General features: G+C 43.6%; 2 protein-coding genes across 9 annotated transcripts in view; one reads left to right on the top strand and one right to left on the bottom strand.

Annotated features, from left to right (window-relative positions):
- LOC122624885 (glutamine-dependent NAD(+) synthetase) overlaps positions 1-27,898 on the bottom strand; it is a 34,863-nt gene that overhangs the window by 6,606 nt on the left and 359 nt on the right. The window contains exons 2-3 of one of the 2 annotated variants that reach the window (XM_043804645.1): positions 17,677-17,813; positions 9,755-10,049 (exon numbers count right to left, since the gene is read on the bottom strand). The gene's annotated coding sequence lies outside the window, so the exon portion shown is untranslated. The remainder of the gene's footprint in view (positions 1-9,754; positions 10,050-17,676; positions 17,814-27,898) is intronic. The other variant, XM_043804646.1, reaches the window with a different exon arrangement.
- On the top strand, positions 1,817-27,834 carry LOC122624884 (cytosolic carboxypeptidase Nna1). 7 transcript variants are annotated; one of them, XM_043804641.1, is made up of 16 exons: positions 1,818-2,248; positions 16,155-16,333; positions 19,557-19,709; positions 19,958-20,930; positions 21,221-22,010; positions 22,111-22,384; positions 22,639-22,919; positions 22,970-23,129; positions 23,198-23,356; positions 23,424-23,492; positions 24,579-24,670; positions 24,762-24,897; positions 24,981-25,556; positions 25,675-26,237; positions 26,296-26,697; positions 26,777-27,834. In XM_043804641.1, the coding sequence occupies exons 1-16, from the start codon at positions 2,155-2,157 to the stop codon at positions 27,561-27,563; spliced, it is 5,688 nt and encodes a 1,895-aa protein (XP_043660576.1). In that variant the 5' UTR covers positions 1,818-2,154; the 3' UTR covers positions 27,564-27,834. The 7 variants fall into 7 exon arrangements, with proteins under 7 accessions (XP_043660579.1, XP_043660576.1, XP_043660575.1 ...); XM_043804640.1 differs by having other exon boundaries at positions 24,555-24,670; XM_043804639.1 differs by having other exon boundaries at positions 23,424-23,591.

Genomic DNA, 27,898 nt, shown 5'->3' with positions numbered 1-27,898 from the left:
CTTTTTCTGCCTATATGCCTTCTCTGTTCTTTGTTCTTCGTTATGAGTGTGATCTCTTGCAGTTCTCTGATCTGTACATTGCTTATAAATCAAATTGAAAATAAGCTAGTTAAAAACGTAGAGTTCAGTCTTTTAATGGCCACAACAACAACACTGGTCAGGTGCACTGCCAGAGTGGGGGCGCTGTGGCTGGGCGTGGCACATTGACGTGCGCGTGTGTTTGTGTGCGAGTATGCGTGTCGCAAGCGAAATGCATTGAACTTTGAACCGCAGGCAAAGGGCAAAGCCTCAGGACTAAGAACAAAAGGCCGTCATGGATGTGGAGTGAATGAATGGAGTGAAAATAATGGAGAAAGCGGCAATGCAGAGAATGCGGAGCGAAAAAAAAACATAAAACTTTTGCCAATTGGCAGCCAATTTTAATGGCACATAATCAGCAATGGCAGCGAAATGGATGGTTTGAATGTGGAGAATCCGATGAATATGCCAGTGCATACGATTATCTGCGATAAGGGGTGTCGTTGCGGTTTAATTGTTACTTTAAAATATACAAGTACTTATTGATTTATTATCATTTATTATATATTACCATTTTAAAGTGACATAGTATGCTGCAAAGTTGTATGGAACTTACTGATTATCCATTTAAATTTCCCTTGATTTGATTCCATCTGATTTCTATGCTGTACATTACTTTTAGGTGTTTAATATTGTTAGTTAATTATTCTAGAATTAGTTGCACTTGCAAAAGATCAATTATTGGAATAACTCTTAATCTAAATCTAACTAAAATCGCTTCTGTTAATCTGCATTCATCTGAACACTTATATAGATAAAGTTCTGGCATAATTAGGATTCACAATATGCAAGATTGAACCTCCTTGAGTTCGGCACATCCTGGATATGATACGGAGGACACCCTGTTCCCCAATGGACTCGCATGTGCATTATGGCCCCAGGTGCTGGCACGCCAGGCGACCAGCTCTTTCGACGTGGCAGCGGAGGAGCTGCAGCTGCAGGAGGTGCAGCTAAAGGTGCAGCTGGAAACGGAAACGGATATGGAGACGGAAACGGAAGTGGAACAGGGACGGGAACAGGAATAGGTACTGAGGCAGAGACGGAGACGGGGAGAGTGGCAGGAGAGCTGCCATTGGCAGCGGCGCCGCATCCTGGAGCCGTGTTGCTGCCTTTTCCGCTGATAGCTGCCACTAATGCAACTAATTCGCTTTGATTTGTTTGCCAGCCCGCGTCGCATTGTCACGAAGTGTTTCCCGTTTCCTTTCCGATTTTTCCGACCTTTTCGACTTTTCCGAATTTTCCGACTTTTCCGGCGGCAGCGGAGCCCGTCCGGTGGCCAGTAGCCAGTTACCCGGTATCCGGCGTTGGGCGCCGTTCACCGTTAACATTTACCGCTCGCTTCAAGGTGAAAATAGCGCTATGTTGGGAGCGTACACTTGGAGAAATATGTCATGTATACTGTGTGCAAACTCGAAGTGTTATTAAACGGCATAAAAAACAACAGAACGTTATTAATCAGAATTTTTAAAACTTTGATATGATTAGTTGTACAGCAAATAAACAGTATAGTTAATGCATTGATCTATAAGCTTCCCCTTTTTATTAAAAATGCTGGTGATTTTTTTTTAGGTTTCCCAATTTAAATAGCATAATGCTTAATTTGCACACAAAGGATTAAACATTTGACTAGACAGTTTTCGCGCAGTGTACGCAGTGTACGCTTAACGAGGAAACGAGTCGCAGTGTGCCGATTGAATTCGATGTCCGGAAGTGAAAATGTATCAAAGTAGGCGCTGATACTAGAGTTTAATTCGGCCCACAACATACACACACTAGACACACATAGCCCATCCGTAGCCATTTTTTTGAAAATCATATTCACCCCATTTAGTCACTCATTTAACACACATGAACACACGAAAGGGAAATTCCCATTCCTAGTCGGAGACAAATTCAGCACAATCAGCTCGTCGTCCATCCATTGCATCTACGAACTGGTGACCTCACCACCTCACCACCCCACTAGCCGCACCAGCACAACAAGTGAAGTCACGTAATCTCAAGAAGGAGGAAGGAAGATACCGACGTGGAAGCCAGCCGGAATAGGAGGAGGAGGAACATCGCTGCCAACCCGAAATGCAGAAGGGCGTCAAGGACAAGGAGAACCGGGATTCGATGCTGGGTCCGCAGATCTGTGAGTTCCAGCAACAGCCAACCAAGCAAAACGATGGTGAGTCCAATTCCGCTTACGGATATAATCTATTGTCTTATTTCGTATATATCAGAGTAGGAAAAATATTAAAACTAGCAGAGTTATGTCCATTTTTAGTAGTTTCTTTTAAATGCAGTGTTTGAAAGTCTATTACCATTATTCTAATTACAACAATACACAATTGAATGGGTATTAGAAATACAACATCTTTTCTTTAATCAAATCCGAACCAACTGAAATCGAAACTATTTGCGTGATCAGTAAGATTAATGGATTGGCAGCAAACGAATTAATATAATTATTCAACTAGTTAATTTGCTACCAAGTCCTCGCTGTCCTGCAGTAATCAATTAAGCTGGGAAAACGCTTCATAAATAAAAGACCGCCGTACATTTTCCGCTCACCTGTCGAAAGGGGAAAGAGGATAGGGGAAAGAGGGAAAACTTCCACTTTGCCGCTGTAGTTTTGGCTTTTTAGCTGGCATTTGACGTACCTGACGCCTGACGTCGGCCGTAAATAGTTGCAATATGTTTCTTTTTTTGGTGCCGGCGTCTATTTTCGTCTTGGCTCCAAATGCATATCAATAATGGAGAAATGGAGAACTGGGAGTTTCGGCTCCTGTCACTGTCTTCTACTTGGTTATCCCCCCCGCCTCCCAAAAGCCCCAAAAGCCCCCAATACCCCGCTGCACCGGAAACGTGGGAATTCCGACGGGGATTACGGACGGATGGGCTTCACTGTGCTGCGGGCGGCCGCAGCCAAAAATACGAAACTAAACAAAAACAAAAACACAAAAAAAAAAACAAAGAGGAAAAGAAAAAATTACTACACGAAACCATTGAGCAAACACAACAAAAAATTTAGTATATCAAAAGGAACAAAGGATACGCAACCAATTGGTGAAGCAAAATGACATGCAAGCGACGCAAGGCTATAATATGGAACCTCCATCTAGGGGGCTCTATATCTGTAGGGGGAAGTGGGGGGTTTTGGGGCTTTCGGGATCTCAGGCGTTGCAGCTGGCGTTGGAGGGGGGGGTTTGGGTTACCTTAGCTAATGACGCATTGCAGACAAAAACGATATGACGCCTCGCGGCAATATCCGGCGGAAATGAATCCTTGAGTGTGGTGGCACAACGAACTACGCAGATGGCAGATTATATCGCGGTGATTATTAATCGATACATGGCAATCAGAGATTATCGTTTACGATTACTGATTGCTGCGGCGCGATGGCATTACGCATCACGTGACACTCGGTAGTATCAGGGTAATGTAGTAGAAAGTTATAATTTAGTGACTGGTTTTTGAAGCATCCCATCGAAGGGCATGTGTGGGTAATTCAAGCGACTCAAGCATCTGTGGCACAGTTTTCAGCAGAGCGTTTCCCTTGCGTGGTGCCGCCGCCAAGTCATTGAGATTGAGCCGCCCGTAAGGACCTCTTCTCTAAGGACGTCCCGCCGCTGCCAGGCCGCTGTCAAATGCCAATAAGCCGACATCGTCTCCATCTCCGCCAAAAACAACCAAGTTGAAGCTAAAAAAGCTACAAAAAAAAATAAAAGGAATTGGTGCCAAGCGGGCCATGCAAAACACACAAAGAACGGAGGAGCGAGATTTCGGATGGGGGACTTCGATGGGGCCAGAAGTGGGAGTCGGTATTGCCAAATCAGCTATTTTTATCGCCCTTTTGGCTTTTTTAAGATGTACCAGCTTACTATCTTGTAATTTATTGAATATTCCCACAAAATTCGTATTTATACATGCGCTTAAGATGGATATTTCATATTTGCCAAGTGCTTATTTTGAAAATGCGGCAATCTGTCATCGCCAAATGAAGAGCATGTGCCAACATTTTGGCACAACTCAAATAAAACATAAATGTCAAGCGTTTGTCTTGATGAATGGCTGCAATAATATGCAAATATTGCAAATGTGCAATGGGATATTTAAAAAAACAAAAAAACTTAATAACTTTCTACGTTTTATTCTTGAAATATGTGCCATTTACAGCAGAGTCACAGGTCATAAATCATGCCAATATGGGGGAACGGCTTTTCTCCTGATAAAATTTCATCATCACTGATGGAAATCGCTCACGCGCCAAAATGTAGGCAACAAAAAAGGGCTCGATTTCCGTGGTGTGGAGTGGGCCATGCCTTCTCCCATTTGTCCCAACTCAAATGGGATTTAGTGAGCATATTTTTGTATTATATGTACATATATTTTAAAATCGCAAAACAAATGCTCCGGCACTGGGTGGTGGGGACTTTACGGCACTGCAGGGATGAGGACCGGGATTTCGCTGCGCTGTTTATAGCCCATGTCGTGCGCAATTTATGTTAATCACAGCGGAGTTTCAAACGGGAGGGAGGCGGAGGGAGGGTCGGGCTGATGGTGGGCGGTAAGGCTGAAAAGGGGAGTTGTAATGCCCCCACCCAGCTAGTCCGCCCACTGACCCGCCCACCGCCTGCATTGCCACGTGTAGTAGGCCTACAACAAAATAACGAAAAACTATTTTTTGTTGCTTTTCAGCTTTCTGTTTTTTTTTAATACTCTAACAGGAGAGCACCCGCATTTGGGGATTATGTATGAAAACGCATGGCATCTTTAAGAAAGCAACAGTTAGCGTGAAGTAGCAAAAGTTACGCATACGCCATGTGCACCATATGAAATATTGTGAATTCGTACAATTATTATTAAAATTTGAAAGAATCTGCATATTTCTTGCCGATTCAAAACTCCTAATTAGTAAAACTAAGACAGTAAATAATCAATTTATCCATAAATTGATATGAAACTTGGTCATTTGGTGTATTATGCGCTTCTCAACCATCATGTTTGTTTTTTTCCTGCAATCCGTATGCGTGTAGCCGCTGCAGGAGCCTTTGTTTGAGGGTATATCTGGTTCGGCCTTTTGAGCGGGCCTTCAGTTTGTTTTTGTTGTATGGTTGTTTTTCGTCGGTGCCTTGCACAAAGGCAACGCCGTGGCAGCAACAATTTTAATGCCGTGGTTTACTGTGATTCGCAATTTCGCCAAAGGCAGCGACATCGACGTCGGCAGCGCCAGTGGCAGAGGCAGAGGCCACCATTGTCGTCCACGTTGGTTTTGCAGCTCAGTCAGCAGTTGCGCTAGCAGCTGAGCTGAGCTTAGCTGGGCGAAGAAGAGGAGAGCGACTCCGAGATAAACCAAACCGTTAGTTGGGCTGGACAGGCACGCGCGCGCTTCGATTTGTGTTCTTGCGGAGTGTGGAGTGCGTTCTTCCCCATTTGTTTTTGTTTAAGTGCATCCATCCAAGGATGGCGGAGCGAGAGAGGGAGGCAATGTCCGCCTCTCTGAGCCGCTTGCTGAGAACCTTGAGCTCGGCTTCGATGAGCAGACGCCACTGTCCCCTCGCTCTCCTGCAGCCTCTGCCCGTGCACCAGAGCGAGACGACGGCGGGGAGTGGGGGGAGCGTGGGCAGCGGAGGGAGTGCGGAGAGATGCTGCAGCAGTTGCAGCGATGATAGCAACAACAATGAGCGATGCAAGAGCGCAGAGAGAGGGACAGCAGCAGAGGTGGGAGAGGAAGAGGGAGTCGAGCTGGAATCCAAGGAGGATGCGGAAGAGGGAGAGCAAGATGAGCTGGAGCTCAAAAGAGATACCAGCACCGTTAACGTCAATGTGGTGAGAGCCAACTTCAAATGCAATGACATGGAATGCTCTCTAGTCCTGGGCGACTATGTGAATGGTGAGTGCCGTTAGATGCTCCATCCTGAGAACACTGAGAAAAAGAACAGCGATATGCTTTACTAAACAATTCGATATTTCGATATGTTGAAATAATACAGAGGCAAATGCTATAAGCACATGCAAAATACTATTCAATTAAACATAACTAATCAAAATACATAGTTTTACATGGATGCGTTTTTTTCCGGTGCACTTACTTTTTTCTCCCGTGTGCGACACAAGATGTTCACTCAAGCGATGTCGACGGATAATGAAGATTCAATTTGATGTGTAAGCAAAAATAAAAACGGAACAAAGGAAATCCACTCAAGAAGGTTACACAAGAAACGGATTTTGGGTTACCCTTAAAAGTATCTCTCAAATATTTATGATAAGAATTGTTCAAAGACTTTCGTAATCTTGGCAAAAGATAACTTATATGAAAGCTATTCTGCTCTGCCGCTAAATAATTTTTTAGTTTATTACGCATACGCCGTGTTGGCATCTCGTAAAAGTGTGTTGCTTTAAAGGGGCTAGCAGTAAAGTGTTTTAAGAAAATTTTTTTACGAAAAGTAATTTTTATAGCAATCATCTGGTGAGCAAACTAAAAATTATCTATAGTCTGGACGCCATGTCGTATGAGTAACTTTTAAGAAGCCTAACAAATAAGTGAACATTAAAGGGTAGAAGATGTCTATCTCACATATATGAAAATGTCAAATAAGAAAAGAACCACTGAGTCACTCCCTCTAGAGATTGAACATCAAAAGGAGCATGCACAATCTGCAGATATCCATCGGGAATATTATTCAGCAATCCCATAATTCGCTTTTCACTACCGATTCGTGTACATCGTTTATCTCTGTCACAATTATTATACAGCATCGAAATGCGGATTCGGGTGATTTTATTTTTTGTGTGAACAAAAACACAGATGTCGACCGCTGCCAAAATATGGCAAACGGAAATTTTTAATTGCAATTTGTTAATTTGCCCAAAGCGGCCAGCTAGCTGAAAGAGATACAGTGCATATTGGCTAGGAAAGAAGAGCATATAATTATGAAGTAGTTTAATCCAATATTCTGCCGTAAATTTAGAAATCAATAAGTTTGATCCACAAAATATAAATATTAGGATTCTATAAGATCATTATAATAATACTTATACTTAATAACAAATTTGAAATACATCTGATTATTATAGTATGCATACATCATAAATATGTATATATTTTTCGAAAAAAGTTTTAAAATGAAATGAGCTGAGTGCATTGTCCGGTATTCACTGTAGAATCGGAAAGTGAGAAAAGTTCTTGGCGGACAAATCGGAGGATGGGGTGGCGAAAGCTAATCGCTGGCACAATTCGATGATTGACGAGGGCCAAGCGGCGCAGGGTCTTGAAAATCCGGGGAGGTGGGGGTGCGGATAGAGGGGCGGAAAATCGGCGAAAAGCGGGGAAAATGGACAAAGGAGCCGTTACGCGGGGTCAGGAGGAGGACGGCATGCGTTTACGGTTCGGTTAGAGAGTCTTCTTTTCGCCTTGGCAGTCACGGCGTCTTGCCAAAATAGAAAACACATAAATTGCACGATCAAGATCATTGCTGTTGCTTTTATCGCTGCTGCTGCGTTTTCTTTCAAAAATACTCTTTTTTGGGGTATTATTGCATTTTCTAGAGAGATGAAAAGCAAATCTGTATCTAACTGATAAGCCACAGGACTACATTGATTCACAACATTCTTATTATTCAAACATAGAAGAAAAAGTTTTTCACTTAGGGTGAAGATCTTTCGACGGCAGGGTATATTGCATTCGGCTTTCCTAGCCTCATATGGTTTATCTGCTTCTTCTCGCTGCTCATCCACTTCGATGACATAATCTCATAGGCAGAAACAAATAGAAAAAGCAGGGAAGAAATCGAGAAGGAGGAGAAAGAGTAGAAAGATTAAGAGAAGGGAGGACGATAGGTAGCGACTGATTAAAAGTTTGTTCTTCTCGCTCGGCTCTCTCTCCTCTCGCTCTTTGACACCTGTTCGTTTTGTGTCCGCGTAGGCAGCTGACAGCTGCTGCTTCTTCCTCACTACCCAGCCCACTCCCCCTCCCTCCCTCCATTTCTAGTAAAAGTTTACCACGGTGTTGCACCCCTCTTCTCACCATACCCCCCCTCACCAACGCTTTTCGTATGCCAAGGAGGAGCGACTTTGACAAATTCGTTTTGGCATCGAGGCTGTGCTTTGATTTCTTTTCGCTTTTCTTTTAAATTTTTTGTATTTAGCGGCGACTATTTTATTTTTATGCCTGGCTTTTCTAGCTATTAGAAAAATGTTTAAATCGACAGCAGCTGATCTTCTAAATGGTTTTCCAAAACAGAAATGAAATGAATAAGCTTGCATAGCTAGCATTTCATATAAATATTCTGAAAATAAGTACGAACTACAGAGGTTTGAGCACCTTAATTAGTTTATAGCTAAATCCGAATAGATTGTTCATCACTTCATCTGCTGTAAACTGGAATTATCTCGATGCTTCTTATAGTGTGCGGTGTAATCGTGACCTGGAGATATTCGTATCCGTGAATCGCTCCACCTTCGGCAAACATTTGTTGCTCGTTAGAATATGCACAAAAATTCCACGAACTGTGTTCGTTAGTTTTTTCCCATTTTTTTTCTATATTTTTTTTCTATTTTTTTTTTTTGGCGTATCCAAGGCTGGTTGCCTTTGGCTTTGGCTTTGTTTGAGCCATCGAATCGAATTCATGTTCACGGCATGCCATGGATGAATAGGTGGATGGCTCATAGATATGAGGTGTATGGGTATGTGTATGTAGAATGCCAGGACTACTGCCTTGCACTTCCTTGGAACATTAGACAACGAGGATTGGCAGAGAGAGAGAAAGCGAACGAGAACTGGCGAGGCTTTGTTTATTTGTTTATAACAGTCGCAGTGGAAATTCGAGTTGGCTCACAACGGCTCGAATCATCGACTGCGGCTCAGTTTGGCCAAATCGGTGGTTATCAATTGACGACGCAATGCGAATCGAGACGTACATAGAGCCACAACCCAACTTCATAGTGTAATAGTGTCAATAGTGTCGTAGTGTCGTAGAGTCGGAATCGGTGTGTGGAATACCAACAATAATGACGCCTATAGCCGCTTACCACAGCGATTGCATAAGGACCTAGTGTAAAGGATATATCCGAGTGGTTTTGCATTTTTTCAATGTGTGCCAAAAGCAAGTGAAGCGCGGCAGTGGAAATCAATCAACAGTCTGTGCTCCCATTTGAGTCCAATCCCAAATACCGCATAGCACTTTCCCTGCTCTGCCCCCGTCATGATGCCGTAGGAATCGAAATACTATATATATATTATATATACCATGGACTTTGGAGGCGGTCGCGTGCAGTTCCTGCAGGCCCAACTATTTCCCGTCTGCACGCTGACCACGTCCAGTGGAGGTAATGTATAGAATTCTTAAGGAATATACTACCTTATAATATATATTAGGTATATAGTCTTCATTCATTCAGATAAATCAAAACATGTTTTCACTTCAGATATATCACTATGTACATATTTGTATCTGATATTTAGAACTTGTCTGTCTAAATGGCGTTTTACTTTTCACTATTAGCTTAAGAACATTTGTCAAATCAATTTAAACCGCTTTGTGCTAGGTATAAGTACAGTAGGTCTTCTGTAACTGAAACCAAATATTTCATATAAAAACATAGATTTCAAGACGTCAATCAAAGGCCAGAAAATAATTTATCAAGTAAGTAATAGTAATTTACGAGTATTAAGAAAAAGTCAAATACTCACTTTCAATTTGTTGTTAGTTGAGTTTGGTGTTTCTCTTGTACGAATAGATTGTCTAAGGGCACCTCGGTGTTGTTGTTCGTTAGGTTGTTGCTGTTATCGGTAGTTCACTGTACTACATGACCAGCATGGGGAATTTGTTGAATGTTGGGCGTGTATTACCGCCTGCCCGTACGAAAATATCGTTGTGAATCGTTGTTCGTTTGCAACCTTTTCTCCTCCCTTCCTTTTCGCCTTTCCGCCTTTCCTCCTTTCGTTCTTTCGTTCTTCCTTCCTTCTTCCTCACTTCTTGGCCCACCTGATGAAATTGGATAAGGTGCGGATAAATTGGAATTAGAATTAGCCGCAAAACTGTTTGATTTTAGCTGCCACTTGCGGCTGTCATGACAACGGCAACACAAAATCATTAACACAGAAATTCCGGAATTGCAATTGGGGAAATCAAAGTCAAGTCGTTGGCGGTTGTCAACCAAGAAACCAAAAAACCAAGAAAGAGTCTATATGAATAATTATAGGGGTATCCGAACTCATTTCAGTTCATTGAATCGCGATTAACGATGTTTCACCTGCATAAATCACAGCCAGAGACCCCAAAACTCAAAGTAACAGAGGGACAGTAAACTCATTAATGTTCATTGACTTGAGCCCTCGACTATTTGAATACTTCTAGCGTGGAATTTTCGCTTGGCTGCGATAATCGGTGCATATCAATTCCATACAATCAAACCGCATCGCTGCAGGTAAATTGGAAACATCGGATAATTCGCAGGTGAACATGATTCGGGAAATCTTTTGGCCAAATAGGCGCAATCACATGGATCTAGGTTACTGTAGTTGCCTTGTAAAACATCGAAAGGATGTTAGTTTAATTAATTTGTAATTAACTCTTCTTTGTTCTCAATAATCAGATATTGTGTTTATGGATCTTTTCTGAAAAATCTGCTGAAAATATTTTACAAGCTCACAGTAAGAACGTATATTCCCCGAAACCAGGGGTATTTTATACATGAAACGATCTGGGGAGCAATGCCATAAAAGCTGTCTGGAAAAATGGCAAACAAAGAAAATGTAACAACGAAAATGTATTAAACAAATTTCACGAGAATGCAAATTGCAAACTCATCAACGGGTGAAACAAAAAAAGATGCAAATATTGCCTAGCCACACGGACTGAGAAAAAATGTCGAATAAAAATTGTGAAATATTGTGGGATGGCAATAATATTGCGCTTTGCGGATCGGCTCGATTTTTGGGATCTGCTGGGGTTTTTGCGGTCCGGCCGCAAAGGCATTGGCCGAATGCCTGCGATTGGGATAAACAAAATGCCATAAATATTACGAATAATAATACAATTTAAGTAAATAATAAGCAAAAGCCCGCAATTAGAGACGATCGGTGCGCATATCTCGGGATCTCGATTGCCGCCTGAGCATTTGAGCATAAAAATTTAATTAACGCCAAATTCCTGCTGTCGTTTTCGGCAGACGACAATCGCCTTGGCGCAACAATTGAAAATTTAAAGCACAGAGAGAGCCCGAGCTTTCTATTTGCCAGCCCTTTCTCCCGATTTCCCCTTTCTCTTTTCGGCTTTCCCATGAATGAACGCAAAATGTTTGCCCTTGTCCATTTGGCCAAACCGAATCGAATCGCCCATGTGGTTCAAATGTACATATTCCCATGAAAAATTCATTGGTTGAATGAGGTTTCATGACATTTTTGCAACAACAAACAAAACTCTGTATTTACTTTCTTTATCTTTTTTCCGCAAGAAATTTCATGTGTGCAATTCCTGGCGACAAATGACATTTAAAAGCTCGCCAAATTGCAGTCCAAAACCAACAATAACAAAAAAGCCACAAAAACCACATGTGCAGGGAGGGGTTGCGTGGGGTGAAAGGTCAAGGTCGTCGATTGAGCTTTGTCATTCCATTTAAAAGTGCACCTGAAGTGGCTGAGTGGTGGATATGGTTTTCTGGTTTTGTGGTTCTGTGGGAACAGCTCAAGGATAGAAGCGATTCGAAATGCATTAAATTTTCGCATTTATTGTAAGGGGTAAAATTTATGACAAAAACGTAGACAAACGAATTTTGGCGAAAATTCTATTTGGAAAAAATAATTTTTGGGTAAATTTTTGCATCAAAAATTGCAAAAAATGCCAAAAATTTTAAGTTTCTTTTTTTGAATGCAGTTCGATTGGAAATTTAATTACGAGCCCAACGAGGTATAACATTTCATATTTGGACCATTTTTTCGAATGTTGTGATCAAAGTACTGATAATTATTTACGCAAAAAATTAGAATAGCGATTTGGGTCAAAAATTCAATATTTACGACTGCTGTTTTCTGTATAACTTGGCTAAAAATGGTCACAAAGCTAGAAGAATAACATTTTTGTACTCCTAATTACCCATACTAACCAACCAAATCACTTTTTGACCGACTTTGTTAAAATAATTTTTGGCCAAATTTTTGCATTTTTTGTAAGGGGTAACATCATCAAAAATTGCAAAAAAATGGAAAAAAAATTAAATTTTTTCTGTGAACACAGTTTTATTGAAAATTTAATTACGAACTCAACGAGGTATGACATTCCATATTTGGACCAATATTTCGAATGTTCTGATCAAAATACTGATATTTAAATCGCAAAAAAGCAGAAAATCGCTTTTCGGCCAGAATCCAAATATCATCATCAAAAAATGGAAAAAATTTGAAAAAAAAATTAAATTTTTTCTGTAAACGCAGTTTGATTGGAAATTTAATTACGAATTTAACGAGGTATGACATTCCATATTTGGACCAATATTTCGAATGTTCTGATCAAAATACTGATATTTAAATCGCAAAAAAGCAGAAAATCAATTTTCGGCCAAAATCCAAATATCATCGTCAAAAATTGGAAAAAATTAAAAAAAAAATAATAATTTTTTTGGTAAACACAGTTCGATTGGAAATTTAATTACGAATTCAACGAGATATGACATTCCATATTTGGACCAATATTTCGAATGTTCTGATCAAAATACTGCTAGTTAAATCGCAAATAAGCAGAAAATCAATTTTCGACTAAAATCCAAATATCATCATCAAAAATTGGAAAAAATTAACAAAAAAATAATAATTTTTTGGTAAACATAGTTCGATTGGAAATTTAATTACGAATTCAACGAGATATGACATTCCATATTTGGACTAATATTTCGAATGTTCTGATCAAAATACTGATCTTTAAATCGCAAAAACACAGAAAATCAATTTTCGGCCAAAAACCCAAAAATCATCATCAAATTTTGCAAAAAATTCCAAAAAAATTAAATTTTTTTAAAATATTTTTTTTTTTTTGTGAACACAGTTTGATTGTAAATTTAATAACGAGTTTAACGAGGTATGGCATTCCATATTCAGACAATTATTTTTAATGTTATGACCAAAAATGGATAGAAAATGAGCAAAAAAGATTGATGGCCAAAAACCAGAGAGATCGCTTTGATATGACAGGATATGGCAAGATGTGGCATGGAGATCACATGAAGTCCTTTTCCCCACTCACACACACACAAGCCGCAAGGAACAGCTGTAGCTGTGAAACTTTTAACGAAAGCTCCACCAAACAATAACAATGATGGCAGCCAGACAAACACCGAAACACACAAGGGCAGGATAACGGTAACAGCTGAGCGCGAAACTTGCGTCGGCAGCGAAAGTGCAAAAGCTCTCTCCCACACACTCTCTCTCTCTCTCTTTCTTTTTCCTTGTGGGCGCCACCCCACTCCTGTGCGATTCCTCCTGCTCTTTCGCATTAAATAATATTCGCAGGCAGCGACGCCGACAGTGACGTCGGCAGCGCGGCGACAGAGCTGAGCATTTCACATTCGCTTGGGTTTTCTGTTTTAGTCAACAACAAAACGCGCAACGGCAAACGACAAAACAAAAAAATTCAAAGAAAACACATTCGAAATTCCCAAAAAATTCAAATATAACCAAAACAAATTCAAAGCGTAATCATAATTTCGAAAGGAATATCAAGAAACTCCAAACTAAAACACACAGGGAAATCGGAAATTCAAAAACTAAACCTTAAATACCCTGCAAATATTTCAAAAGTGTGCCGCCACATATCGGTTTCCTATTGTCAATTTTTAGATTTGTTTTATTATTTTCTGTTTGTTCGAGTGCCACAAATTTTGAACATCGTTGGTCGAAAGAATAACAAAATATCAGCTAATACGAACAGCTGTGTGAGTGCCGCCCCCTTCTTCACCGCCTTCGCCTCTTCCACCCACCACATTTAGCGTCTTCTTCTGTTTTCGTTTCGCTTTTATCGCCCGTGTTCCTTTTCGCGTTTTCGAGATCGTTTGGAGGAGCGAGTTCTAAATTCTGTGCCGGTAAGAACATTTCTTGGGGTTACACTGAGCGAAAGACTATGTTTCATAAAAAACAATATACACGTTTAATTTGGCATACCAACAAAAATTAATAATTTTATAAGCACATAATACTTTATCTATTTATACGATGTCTATAACTTACAATTGTGTATCTTGGTCATCTTGCTTTTAACAAATCAAACAAATCATATCTATATTTTTTTACAAATTTCAAAAAACGTATATCAACGCAAAGCAAAACAACCGACGTCTTTTTAATACAATTCTAGTCCTAGTTTGTTTTTTGTAAATAAGCACTTTTGGCAGTGCATTCACATAGAACCCCATTCAAAACGAGCCATGAACAATTTGACATACTTGTTGTGCTCAAGTGCTTCCACTGAAAAATCAACTGAATAATCCCCTCGACAGGTTCCCAAAATAATAATTCCCAGAAGATCCCCCACAGAACTCTTCATAATATACTCAAAACATTTTGGATTGGCTCCTTGAGAATTGAAGCCGTTAAGGATTAATAAAATATCAAAACACCATTTTAAACTATCGAATATTAAGAAACATAACAATATTTCAACTTTACAACGATCTCCATCATACGAATTTGCATCGCATCAAATGCCATTTTCTTTGTTTCGAATATTACTGCTTGACATTTCGTTGTATTATTGGATTTCCCTTTGTTGCATTTCTTTTGTGAAGAATATACATATTTAAGAGCATTTTTTTTCAATTCTGATGTAGAACAAATTTGTATAAGCAACGCGAATTTAAGGCAAGAAGCATAAGCCACATTCGAATCGATGAAAACTGCCTTGGGCCATAAACATAAAAAGAAAAGTAAGAAAGCCGAAAATTATTAGCGATATTAATCGACTTGACAGGATCTAAATGGTCGGCTGCTGCGGAAAGAACTTTTTTGCGCTAAAAGCCCCCAAAGATTTACAGTTGCCAGGCATTAGCCCACCCCCAGCATTTTCCGCTTTTCCAGCGAAAAATTGCAATAAACGAAGCCAACAAGGAGCACACAAAACATGGCAACAAAAAAAAAACGAAAACAAAATAAAAACGATAACAAAATCGGCTTTTATGTGCTAATAAAAACCGAATAAGCAGACACACAAAGAAAGCAAGAAAGAAGCCAAAAATTAATTAGCAAAATATGTTGCAGTGGCGGGAAAAGAAACAAAAAGAAAACGTTCCAGAGAGCGCCAAATGAAAACGAAACGAAACGAAATATCTTTCGCACACACAAAACTTTAGTTGAAAATAATAGAGGGGACTCCCCCCCGCACCGCACATGTGGCAATTAATTGTTGTTGACAAAAAGTCGGCCGAAATGCTGCTCATTTAGGCCAATATTAATGGCGATTTGCTGCTGCGCCTATGCAAAGTAAACTTTTTGAAAACTGGAAGAGAGAGGGGGCAAACTTTTTGGCAGACGACAAATGCTTATATAATTGCTGACCCACTGTATTCCCTCATAAACACACAGGCCTTGAGTTGAACATCATCACATCGGTCTATATCTCTATATCTTTCGGTGCTGTAAGCAGTTCGTTTTTAAATCGGGAGCAAATTGTGTTCTGATTGCATTTGATTTCCCGTTGACAAAATTACGCAATACAGTTAAAGGTACGACGCGATTTGTGTACCCAAGAATACGATCATTACGTTTGGCTAAATCCCGAAGTGTCCAGTAGTAAAAAACTTGGATGAATAGCTTGTATTAAAGCTATTAAAGGTATGGATGGGGTGCTACATTCAGCTGCAATGCTGTTAAAGCCAAACCAGTAGAAGAAATTTTAGATAATATAATATTAATGCTTTAAGAAATAACATTTTAATGGGTTTCTACAATACCTGGCATATTATACATTTGGGTACATTTGACTATTATATTTTATATTTTCCCATAGTAAATAACCATGTTTCTCAACTATTTTCAAAGGCATCCATCCGCCTGTTTTCTGTTTTCTTTGTTATTAAAGCCATTTCCCCGATATCCTGTCTTGCAGGCTTCCTTGGCAGTTTCCTATCGAAGGGCCTGAAGACCAATCAGCTGGTTGTGAATACGGATGAGAAGACCCTGCGACCAGTTGCACGTCTGAAGGAGCCGCGCGATCTCTTCGCCCTGCCGAAGGACAAGGACAATGACTGCTCACAGCAGGCCCCCAGATGGCCGGTGGAATGCCAGGTGAGTGAGTGGAATAAGTGGAGTGGCAGTTGGCCAGGGGAATCCATTGCGGCAAACCTCAATCGCAATTCCATGCCCCAAGCCCTAAGCCCCGAGCCCTAAACCCCAAGCCCAATCAATGCACCCGTCGAGGAGCCGTTGAAGGACATCGACGTAGACGAGGACGTGGCTAAGGCAGAGGTGTCCTAGATTCTTAGCGAGGATGGGGGGATGAGCTTCAATGCCTTTGACACGCACCTCGTCTGCGAGGGAATGAATCGCAGGACATGCGTGCCGCGCCCCATAAATATTAATGCATATAAAAATCCGGCTGACGGAGGGTTAATGGGGTGAAGACCTTTAAAGGAGCAGCCGCAAATCCGAAGATATTACAGGCCAACTTGGCTAAGTCGAACTTCAGGTCCGTTCAGCTAATATATGAAATAGTACTGACAGCAATTTCATGAAAGTTTTAAGCGCGTTGGCAATTAACAAAGTTCTTCTACGTAATTAATTATAAATTTTGACATGCTGTGACGAACTCTGGTTCGACTTAGGCAAGCGGGACTGTAGTGTCCCTCAACCATCTTGCCTCTATGTAGGTCAGATTGCAATAAAAGGTGCACACACTAGGCCACGCCCACGCCCATGCCCACCGCCGCCCCCGCTTAACCCATGGCATGCGGTAAACGCTCGCCAAGTGCAATGAAAATCCTTTCGTTTCCGCTTTGAGATTTTATTTATTTGTTTTTCCTTTGTTGTATTTAGCTCTTTTTACTATTTTGTTGTTGTTGCTGTTGTTGTTGCTGTTGTGCTTTTCCTAATTGTTGGCCAAGTCGTTAGCATTGTTAACAATCGATTTTATTTATTTGTACTCGATTTGCATTCGATGCGCTGCCAAATTGTGTTGGGCAAATATTACACATTACCCATACGCCCCGTCGGTCGCTGAATGAATGCGATTTATGGGAACTGTTTGGCGGGGGAATTTATGCGGGGTTTTTCGTAGGAGGAAGGGTTTTACAGGGGGTCAAACAAGAGATTGGCCAACTGATTGATTAAACAGACGGCCAGAAGGGGGGGAAGGCGGGTGGCAAATGAATCAATTGGAGGTCAATTGCTGAGCAATTTGTGGCGCAATTCGATAGAATCGAAAAAACAAAAAAAAGACCAACATTTCCTTGTCAATTAACATGGCTTCAAATGCAAACGCAACCAAATTGGAATATGCTAACAATGTAGAGAAATAACCAAATTTGATTTTAATATATACATTTTATGTAAATAAAAAAGGAAGCTCGAAATAATACTGATTTTTTTTGCTGAATCTTTGTCACATTTTAAATTTTCAAATCCAAACTCACCACACTGGCTGTCGCTGTCCTGCTCGCACTTCACCTTCGCCGCTTTACCGTTAAGTCGCTGCCTTTTTTGAAGCTCCAGGCACCCACGCACACAGCCACACACACACACTCGCTCGCACACACACGCTCTTGGCAAACTGTAAATGCAATTAAAAGAGCAAAAATACACACATAAATAATAAGTCAAGAAAGTTTTTCGGGGGAAACGTCTTTCGTGTGCCTTCTTCGTAATTTTTTTTGTTTTTTTTTGGCCTTTTGGCCGTGACGTCTACAATGCAAACTTAAATAAAAAGTGAAATTCGAAAAGCGCCTTCGGTGTCGACTTGATTCGCTTTGTTGTTGTTATTGTTGTTGTGGCAGTGCCGTTGTAGTTCTTGCCACAATGACACTGGCATTGGCAATGGGCATGAAAAACTTGCTTCTTTGTTGCTTCCGTTTTTTTTGTTGTTTTTTTTTGCAAATTTTCAATACCAGAAAAAACGAGAGGGTCATATTAACTGAAAGCGACAGAAGGCAGACGGAATTCGTGGGGTAAAATAAACAAGCTAATTAGTTTGATATCGTACATACAAAATCGCAGCATAAATAAATAAAGCGCAAAAAAAAGGTGAGCAAAATAAATAGAGAACCCAAGGGAGAGTGGGAAAGAGACAGCAAGAGAGAGGGGGATGTTGCAAAAACTGACGTTGATATGTTTCAATTAAGCCATCACACAGACACACAAAAGCACACAGTCACACACAAACACACAAAAACACACAGACACACAGTACCCAAATGTCTGCAAATCGCTCTTTGTGTGCGTGTGTGTGAGTTTGAGTATCAGATTTGCATGTTTTATCGTCCTGTTTGTTGCACAGTAAGCGTAAAAGAAAGAAAACCTTGCAAATTTTTGTAAGTATTTGAACTTAATTGCACAGTCTAGTGTCATATAGTTTATTAAAGCCGAGTGCAGAGTAGAAAATACTCATACGCCATGTTTGCCAAATGATGATAAATAATGTTTATTCGCTTGTGCAGTATATATCTACATGATATTTATAGTTCAAATATGATAAATGCGATTCGATGCCAATTGCATTTTGATGAGACAACATTGCGTATGAGTGATATTCACATAACAGACCTATGCTGCAAAACAGCAAACTTAAATCATGCTTGTTTGTTAAAATCGATTTCATTAGTAACTTTAGCGCCTTTGCAAATATCTTTTGCCCCACTGTGCACGTCTTACATGTGTAAGCATATCAAAAGGCTAAGCAAATAAGCAGCTCAAGCTTGTGGGCAGCATTACAACGACGGGAAAATCAGTAGAACAGTAGAATGACATCAAAGCCTCAACTGACGACAGTCAAAAGGAAAATGAAATGAAATGAAAATGTGGGGCTTCGCATGGGGGGCTTAACAATCAGTGGGCAGCTGGGACCGCACACAAAGAGCACATCGTCGTTGATGGTGACATGGAGTTTAAATGTAATAATAACTCTGACTGACGTTCGCCAATTTCCTTGGCAAGGACAACAAATACAAAACGATGAGAACCACACAGGGCGAGTAACATCTGTCCCTTGCAATCCAAGTAACATTGCTTTTAATTAACGAACATTAATTAACTTTGAAAAAACAACAGGTGTCGCCGTAATGGTCGAAACTGTATCAATTACTCTAATTAAAGGCGATTAGCAGGGACATTTCTATGCAATTGGTTCGATAAATAAATCAACTTTGCTTTACCAATTTGAAGAACAAACAGTGAACAGAATTATTATTGAATTATTAGGTACTGAAGAATTCGCGTCTTGGGAGTTTTTCAGTTATTATTCAATCTGTATTGTTTTTCTTGTACTAATTATATCTTCCGGCTTTTTCTTCGCATCCAGGTCATCGAGGAGCGCATCACACACATTCCGTACGTGCCCGCTGTGCCGGAGCCGCTCAATGCTCCGACGGGAAACGAGCTGAAACCACGTCCCGTGGGCGAGGAGAACGGCATCGTGGTGTTCAGCTACAGTCCAATTAGCGCCGTCAACTATGTGAGTATCTTCAGCATACAATGCAATCATTACTTGCACAAGATTTACTCAATTTCGATTTGTAAAACCATTTAAATGTATTTCCAAATCGAAAAAATCATAACATGCACTTTGCACCTGCACTAACCAGTAAAGGGTGGGGAGACCATCGTCTATCCATAAAAATACAAGGGAACATTTGAAACTAACCCACTTTCGCGGCCATGTGAGAATGCTAACACTAAAGGCTACGACCAAAAACCACACAGGAAAAGCCCAAGGCGAAGAAGGAGGACGATGAGTCCAGCGACGAATCGGACTATTCCTCGGACTCACGCCAGGACTCGACGCCTCCGAGCCGGTCCACGCCCATGCGCCTGGCGGGCGGCGGTGGATGTGCACCGGGCAAACTGAGCAGCGTGTCCAAGATGATCAACAGCGTGGACAATCGGTCCACCAGTGCGTCCCTGGACGACAACGATGACGAATACGATGACGAATACGATACCTCCGGCGGTTATTGTGGCGGAAGTGGCGAGGCCAAGGAGAAGGCAATCATCAAGGATCTCATCGAGGCGAAGAAGAAGCGCTACCAGGAGGAGGCGGCGGTCACGCCCGTCGGTGGCGGTACAGCCCGGAATTCGAGGGCCGCCAGCCGTTCGGAGGCCAGCAAAGATCCCAGCGCTATTGATGACATCTGGAAGAACAACACCAGCGAATATAAGCCCGCCTCGCCGCGCTATGTGCTCAGTCAGTTCGGAAAGAATGTGGCCAAGGCGATGATCGACCGGATAGTGGATCACGAAGATCTCGTCCCGCCATCGGGATCCCAAAAGGTATCGAATCAGTTCGCCGTAGGCCCCGTCAAGTTGCCCAAAACCAATATGGCCCGCTTAGAGGTGGCCTTCGAGCGCAGTGCCTGCTACAAAAGATCCATCTCGAGTTTGAGAAGGGAACTCGTCCCGGGTGGGCAAACGGTTGGCAGCCATCGCCGTAGGGGAAGCAGCTCTGAGGAGGACAGCAGTAGCTCTGGTTTGGGTGACGAAGAAGAGGAGGATGACAATGATTCCGACTCGGACGCAGAGAATGCGGGCAGTGGCGGCGGTGGCTTGCGCCGAATCTTGGGTAGCTACTCGGCCCGGCTGGCAGGTGGCGCCGAGAAGCGTCCTTGTCCCGGTTCCGGATCCGTTTCGGATACCGAAACCTTGGTGGGAGACGAGAGCAGGAGCCGGCTGGCTAGTTGTAAGCATATATGGCAAATGGGTCACTTAGCTGGAGCGATTTTAACTTCACTTAGTAGGTACCTCTTTTTATAATCGCAACAGGATCAAAGTTCATAGATCCAAAGTCGCTTCAACTAAATGACCTTGGGATTTTTTCAAGTTTTGGACAGTGAAAGCTTTTATGAAGGGACATGTCATATAACCAAGTTAGGTGACTCAAATGTTCCTACCCGTTCCCAGCTTAGAGCTTTCACTGCTTGGAAACCCGTGTGAACTGTTGGCATCCCCACAATAATCCCCATCCCCCAGCTAATGGTCTGTATCAGCAAGACCATATCCGCTCTAGGAGTCGCCAGTCGCAAGTGCGACCCCCCCTTCGAGCGGTGCCCCACACCCATGCGGCCACAGTGGCGGCGGCGGCAGCGGCGCTCGCCAGGGGGCGCCACCGCGACAAGGACGGTTGTCTGGGTAGCAAGGACGAAAAGAATATGGGAGCGGGAGTGGGAACAACTGGCACTGGCACTGGCACTCGCACCCGCACCTCCTCTCCCGTTGGCAACAACGTCTTCCGGCTGAGCAAGGATCAGCAGCTATTGCTGAATTCGATGACCAGCCAGGAGACGACCAGCACACTGATCTCGTCGACAAGTACTAACCAGACGACGACCACCAACTCGTCGCAATCGTTTTTCTGCTCCGATTTACCCCAAGCGCAGTTCAGCCGTTCGGCCGTCGGTGGTGCCCGCTTCATGACCAATTGCCATCCCATGAATCCGGAGGAGTACGATGGACTGGAATTTGAATCGCGCTTCGAGAGCGGCAACCTGGCCAAGGCGGTCCAAATCACGCCCACCTACTACGAGCTCTACCTGCGACCCGATCTCTACACCAGCCGGTCCAAGCAGTGGTTCTACTTCCGCGTGCGGCGCACCAGGCGCAAGATGCTCTACCGCTTCTCCATTGTCAATCTGGTCAAGTCGGACAGTCTGTACAACGATGGCATGCAGCCGGTCATGTACTCCACGCTGGGCGCCAAGGAGAAGAGCGAAGGCTGGCGGAGATGCGGCGACAACATCTGCTACTATCGCAACGATGATGAGTAAGTATGATGGGGTTGCATTTCAAATCTCTAGAGAAATCTGAGAGAGATGAAGTTTAGCTGCACTTTCAACTGGTTTATTCCCCTATTCCCACAACAGAAGTGCCAGCAATAGCGCCAACGAGGACGACGAGGACAACTCCACGTACACGCTGACCTTCACCATTGAGTTCGAGCACGACGACGACACGGTGTTCTTTGCGCACAGCTATCCGTACACCTATAGCGACCTGCAGGACTACCTCATGGAGATCCAGCGCCATCCGGTCAAGTCAAAGTTCTGCAAGCTGCGCCTGCTCTGCCGCACCTTGGCTGGCAATAATGTCTACTACCTGACGGTGACGGCGCCCTCCTCCAACGAGGAGAACATGCGGGTGAGCTGGTAGATATACATACAAACTCCTCCCTCCCTCATCTATCTCATCTATCTCATGGCAATTAATCTGTGAACAAACTTTTGCAACTCCCGCACCAACTGTGTGCTTAGATACACTCGTTCATTATGCGAACGGGCAAAAAGTTGCTGGCATAGGTCGTTTAAAGTTATAATGAGCAATTGAAATTATGTTTCCTGCAGCTAAATACATATATCGTATCTTATATGTATATTGTTACTATTCAAATTTAGCGCAAGAAATCGATTGTGGTGTCGGCGCGTGTGCATCCCAGCGAGACGCCAGCCTCGTGGATGATGAAGGGTCTGATGGACTTCATCACTGGGGACACCACGGTGGCCAAGCGGCTGCGGCACAAGTTCATATTCAAATTGGTGCCCATGCTGAATCCGGACGGAGTCATTGTGGGCAACACCCGTAACTCGCTGACCGGCAAGGACCTCAACCGCCAGTACCGAACGGTAATACGCGAGACATATCCATCCATTTGGTATACCAAAGCCATGATTAGAAGGTGAGTTTGAGTTTATAGATTACATCTAGTTATCATTTGTCCAATTGCAGACTGATTGAGGAATGCGGCGTGGCCATGTACTGTGATATGCACGCCCACTCACGAAAGCACAACATATTCATATATGGCTGTGAGAACAAGCGCAACCCGGAGAAGAAGCTAACCGAGCAGGTCTTTCCGCTGATGTTGCACAAGAACAGTGCTGATCGGGTGGGTATTATGCGTAACCAGTAACCAGTACTATGTACTATATATGTATGTATCTCTTGCCATTGCAGTTCTCCTTCGAGAGCTGCAAGTTCAAGATACAGCGCAGCAAGGAGGGCACCGGGCGTATCGTGGTCTGGATGCTGGGCATCACCAACAGCTATACGATCGAGGCCTCCTTTGGCGGCTCCTCGCTGGGATCGCGCAAGGGGACGCACTTCAACACGCAGGTGCGTTCCATGCCAATTATTATTTTTATTATTATTATTATAATCGCATTAAATACATGTCTTTCAGGACTACGAGCACATGGGACGAGCATTTTGTGAGACACTTCTGGACTACTGCGATGAGAATCCGAACAAAGTAAAGCGGCACGCAAAGTTGTTTAAACAAATCAAAAAGATAAGAAAACGCGAGAAACGCGAACAGAAAGCATTGAAATTACAGAAAATGGCCGATCAGGGATGTATAATGAACGACAAATTGAAAGTGAAACGTTCTGTGGAGAAGAGTGTCTCCTAGGAAGGTTCTAACCCAACAACACTAGCCCCCAATACACCACAAAAACACATCAACTTGTGCCGTTTTAATCGTTCTTCAAGTATAATCGTATATCGTAAATCGTTAATCTTAAATCGTATATCGTTTATCGCATAGAGTAATTGTAATCGCAATGATTGTTACCAACTCGTCGCTGCCTGCGTTTTGTCCCTAAAAGCGCTGCTGTGCTGACCCAGAATTCAAATCCCAAATCCATCGACATAATCCTAAATACAATGTAACACACAACACAATTACACGTCGGCCAGAGTTATATGGCAGATATAGCTTTCAACATATATCTGGGCATATACCATATGCATATGTGGTCCAATCGGGGATTATGTATGTGAGGCATTGAATTGTATGAATTTTAATGCTCTCTATTTGCGCGTATCGCAGTTTTTCTAATGTTTTTGAGCGCCCAATTGCGTAGCTAGGATATCTATCCGCGCAATGGGTTCTTAGATATTCGATCTATCTATTTTATAACTACACCCACCTGAATCCGCACAATCGTAACTAGATACTAGATAGTGGCACACACACACACAGCACAGCATCGCCAGGCACAAGAGCTCTTTTATCTTACGCTAGTCGCTCTAACTATGATTCGCGTTACTTTCGATGTTGCTAGTCGTAAGCGTAATCGTATTATTATAACCGGAAAATATTATTTTTTTGAAATAAATACCAATGCCATATATTATCTACCATATGATTTACGTTTTTGACTTTTGGTTAGCATTAGGCTGTATTATTATAGTGATTCGCTTGATTATCCTGCACACTCACACACTTGTTTTTCGATAATATTACCATTCATTTTCCGTTCTGCAATTGTATGATTTCTGACTAATCCAAATGCATTAACATTTACAATAGATTTTAAATTTACTCAAACAACAGGACAGGCTACGATCCAAAATTATCGAAAGACTGATGCGAGAAGGCTCCAGTGCCGACGAGCCATTGAATATCCCCTTGTCGGATTACTCAAGGTGGGTCCATCACTCGATTCATCTACTAACTAACTAACTAACTAACTAATCTACTACTACTCATCATCATTATATCATAATGGGCGTTTAGCGACGAGGGCAACTGCAGCTCCAGTTCGGACAATGAGGGCAAGCACTCGATAACGGCGTCCGATCTGGAGGGACCATGTTGTGCTCCCACCCGCGCACCGCCTAGTTCGCCCGAGGTGATACACGAAATTCGCAAGGTAAGTGGATTGTGCCACTCGTTTTCCTGCACCGTTTTCCTGCACCCTCTTCTTGCACCCTATTTCCTCGATCCCAACTGCAGTTTCGCATGCGACGCATGCGCAAGGTGATGCACGAGCTGGACAGGATCTACTTTACGCCACTGTTCCAGCGCAAATTCAAAACCCTAACGACCCTGAAGAGGCGGCGTCAGAAAATGGGCGTTAAGGCGGCTCCAAATGCGAAACGCCTTCGCGGTGGAGGTGTTCCCGCCGTTGCCACAACCACGCCTGCATCGGCCGTCCAAGCGGGTGCATCCATTGTGGAGACCAACGATGGCCAGAAACAACAGCAGCCGCAGAGACAACTGGCCAGGAATTTGCCTATGAATGGTGCTCAATCAATTGCAGCCCAGAGTTCGGACAGTACAGATAGCATGGATTCCTCGCAATCGGAATCGCTACAGGAGCCGGATTGTTCGAGTGCCAGCACCGGAGTGAGCAAAGAGGTCACGAGGAAGGCCAAGTCGAGTGGGGCAGGCAGCAAGAAGACGGCCAAAAAGAAGAAGTTCATGCCCACGGAGAAGAAGAAGCCGGTGGTCAATCAGAAGCTGCACGTTGATCGCAATTTCCGGCTGTGGCTGGCCAACAGGCGCATCTACATCTATCGTCGTAAGAAGGTATAAGCCCTTGTGGGTTATGTACATATAGGGATAATAGCACCACATAGCACACAAGCACAACTAATTTAATGATTCTCCGATCTCGCCTCGAATCTCCCGCATCTAATCCACTTAGTCCACGCAGGCGCGTCGCACTAAGGTAAGAAACAAGCCCCAGAAGAAACGTGGCGAGGTGGTGCGCACCACACTGGACCTGCCCACAACGGATCCGGGCTCGGATCTGCACTTCTCCACCGACGACGAGGAGCACTCGCCGACGTCCGGACAAAATGGTTACGGTGCAGTGGCTCCGCTACGGCACACGCTGCTCCAGAGCGATCTGCAGAGGCGGTACATCGAGGAAATTGGCGATACGGTGGTGCAGAAACCAAAGGCGGCGCACATGCCACCGGAACTGATTGTGACCACGCCCTCGAAGAGCGGCACACCGGGCGGCGGCAAAAAGCTGGATGTCTACAAGCTGACGCCTCGCACTGCCCCAGAATTGGACACGGGAATGGGCATGATGCAACGGCAGGCCGGCGGAACTGGAACATCCGCCAGACGCACCTACTCGTGGCACAATCTCGATCAGCAGGAGATTCCCAATGGCAACAGCGGCGGCCAGGGCAAGGCCAACTTCTACATGGGCGATTCCAAGCCAGCGATAAAGGCGATAACAAAACCGCCCCCCAGAAGGTGGGTATTTCTCAATCCTTTAGGCGAAATCTAATTCAGATTTTTCGACTCTTTCTAGGAGTGTGCCGAGCAACTTCATTCCCCAGCGACATGGCAATGCGCAAACGGCCGATGACCTGCAGCTCAAGCTGTCGCTGAAGAAGAAAGTGTGGACTGGTGCGCACGGGGATGCGGATGGTCGACCTCTGGCCTGGTACAAGGGTCACTCGATAGCAGCATCCCAAATGGCCACCACTACGACCACCATACGAAGTGCAGGCGGTGGTGCTGGAGGAGGAGGGGGAGGAACTGTAGCGGGTGGCGGTGGAGGTGCAGGTGCAGGTGGTCAGAACCGAAACATGTTCACCTCCAGCGGCAGGGAGCAGACAGCTGCGTCCGGCGGCATCACCATGGGCATGCCACCCGCCTTTGTGGGCGCACCACGGAGACCCAGAAAACTGGAGCAAGTTGATCTCTTCAAGTAAGTGAAGGATTGCTTTCTGGTTAATCCTACCATTTATGTTCCCAACTAATAATTCTAATGTCCATTTCCGTTGCAGTGCCTGTTCCCAGAAGCTGCTGCTGTGGCAGCAACAGGAGGAGCACAAGCGCTCCCATCCGCAACCGGCGCAGCGCCTACTAAAAGTGGACGATCCCCCGCCACATTCTAGGGATCGGGACCGCGACCGTGACCGGGACCAGCAATCCTTCAAGCCCGTGCACATGGCCAAAAAGACAACGGTTACCAGCCAGGCCAAAGTCATTCAGGCTTTGGTGGCAGTCGAGTCCGGCGGCAAGGTGAAACGCAAGTCCAGCAGCATGATGAAGATAGCAGAGACCACCCAGCTGGTGACTCGATTCGCCCGGAATCGCAACAGCGCCGGAGGAGCAACAGTACAACAACAGCAGCAGCAGCAGCAGCCACCACAACACATGCACCACCAGCACCAGCGGTTGTTGTTCAAGGGCCAAGGTGGTGCGGGAGCCATGGGCGCGCGGATGCACTCTGCCGGCGTGATGGGTCACATGCAGGGCAACGGCGGTGGACGTGCGCCCAACAAATTCAAGACCGGCGGCCTGGTGATCACAGCCGTGCAGCAGCCGACCAACATGGCCGGCGGAAGCTCAAGGCGGATGAGAAATGCTGCCGGTTTGCAGGCGAAGGGCAGCAATGGCGCCTTGGGATCATCGTCCGGTCAAATGCAGTACCAGCGCAGCAATGGCAATGTCCAGGCCAACAAATCCGCAACAGGAATCTCGCTGGACACCGTGAATCTGGTGCGAAAGGTGAAGACCAAGCTGAAGAAGCGCAAATCGCGAACTTTGTCAACCGGTGCACCGAAATAATTGTCAACTACTGGACGCTCATCATCATCCAGCTGGGCGTATTGACCAAATCCAGAATCTCCGCCAGGTGCATTAACCAGTTTTTCGTTCAAAATTTTAGTCCAATTTAATCCCAACCCGTCCGTTTTTGTTACGTAAAAAAGAGCGATAAGAAAATGTTTAGCAAAATTAACTAAATAATTGATAACACTATAGGCCTGTTTTATGCATATGTAATCCCGATCTCTGTACCTACAATTAATCCCTAAAATATGTAATGTTGAAAGTCCTAGTGTGTGTGTGTGTTGTTCTTTTTTTTTTGTGTCGCCGAAAGTTTTTCTTACGAGATTTGCAAT

Source organism: Drosophila teissieri, chromosome X (assembly GCF_016746235.2).
Source record: "Drosophila teissieri strain GT53w chromosome X, Prin_Dtei_1.1, whole genome shotgun sequence".
Taxonomy (NCBI): domain Eukaryota; kingdom Metazoa; phylum Arthropoda; class Insecta; order Diptera; family Drosophilidae; genus Drosophila; species Drosophila teissieri.
The sequence above is the reverse complement of the archived record's forward strand: the minus strand, read 5'-3'. Positions and strand labels throughout refer to the sequence as shown.

Excerpts from the sequence above, each read along its gene's own strand:
- LOC122624884 (XM_043804638.1), top strand. The coding sequence starts at position 2,155 with ATGCAGAAGGGCGTCAAGGACAAGGAGAACCGGGATTCGATGCTGGGT. Across the intron at positions 22,920-22,969 it reads ACCAAAGCCATGATTAGAAG|ACTGATTGAGGAATGCGGCG; the intron begins GTGAGTTTGAGT and ends GTCCAATTGCAG. Across the intron at positions 23,130-23,197 it reads ACAAGAACAGTGCTGATCGG|TTCTCCTTCGAGAGCTGCAA; the intron begins GTGGGTATTATG and ends TTGCCATTGCAG.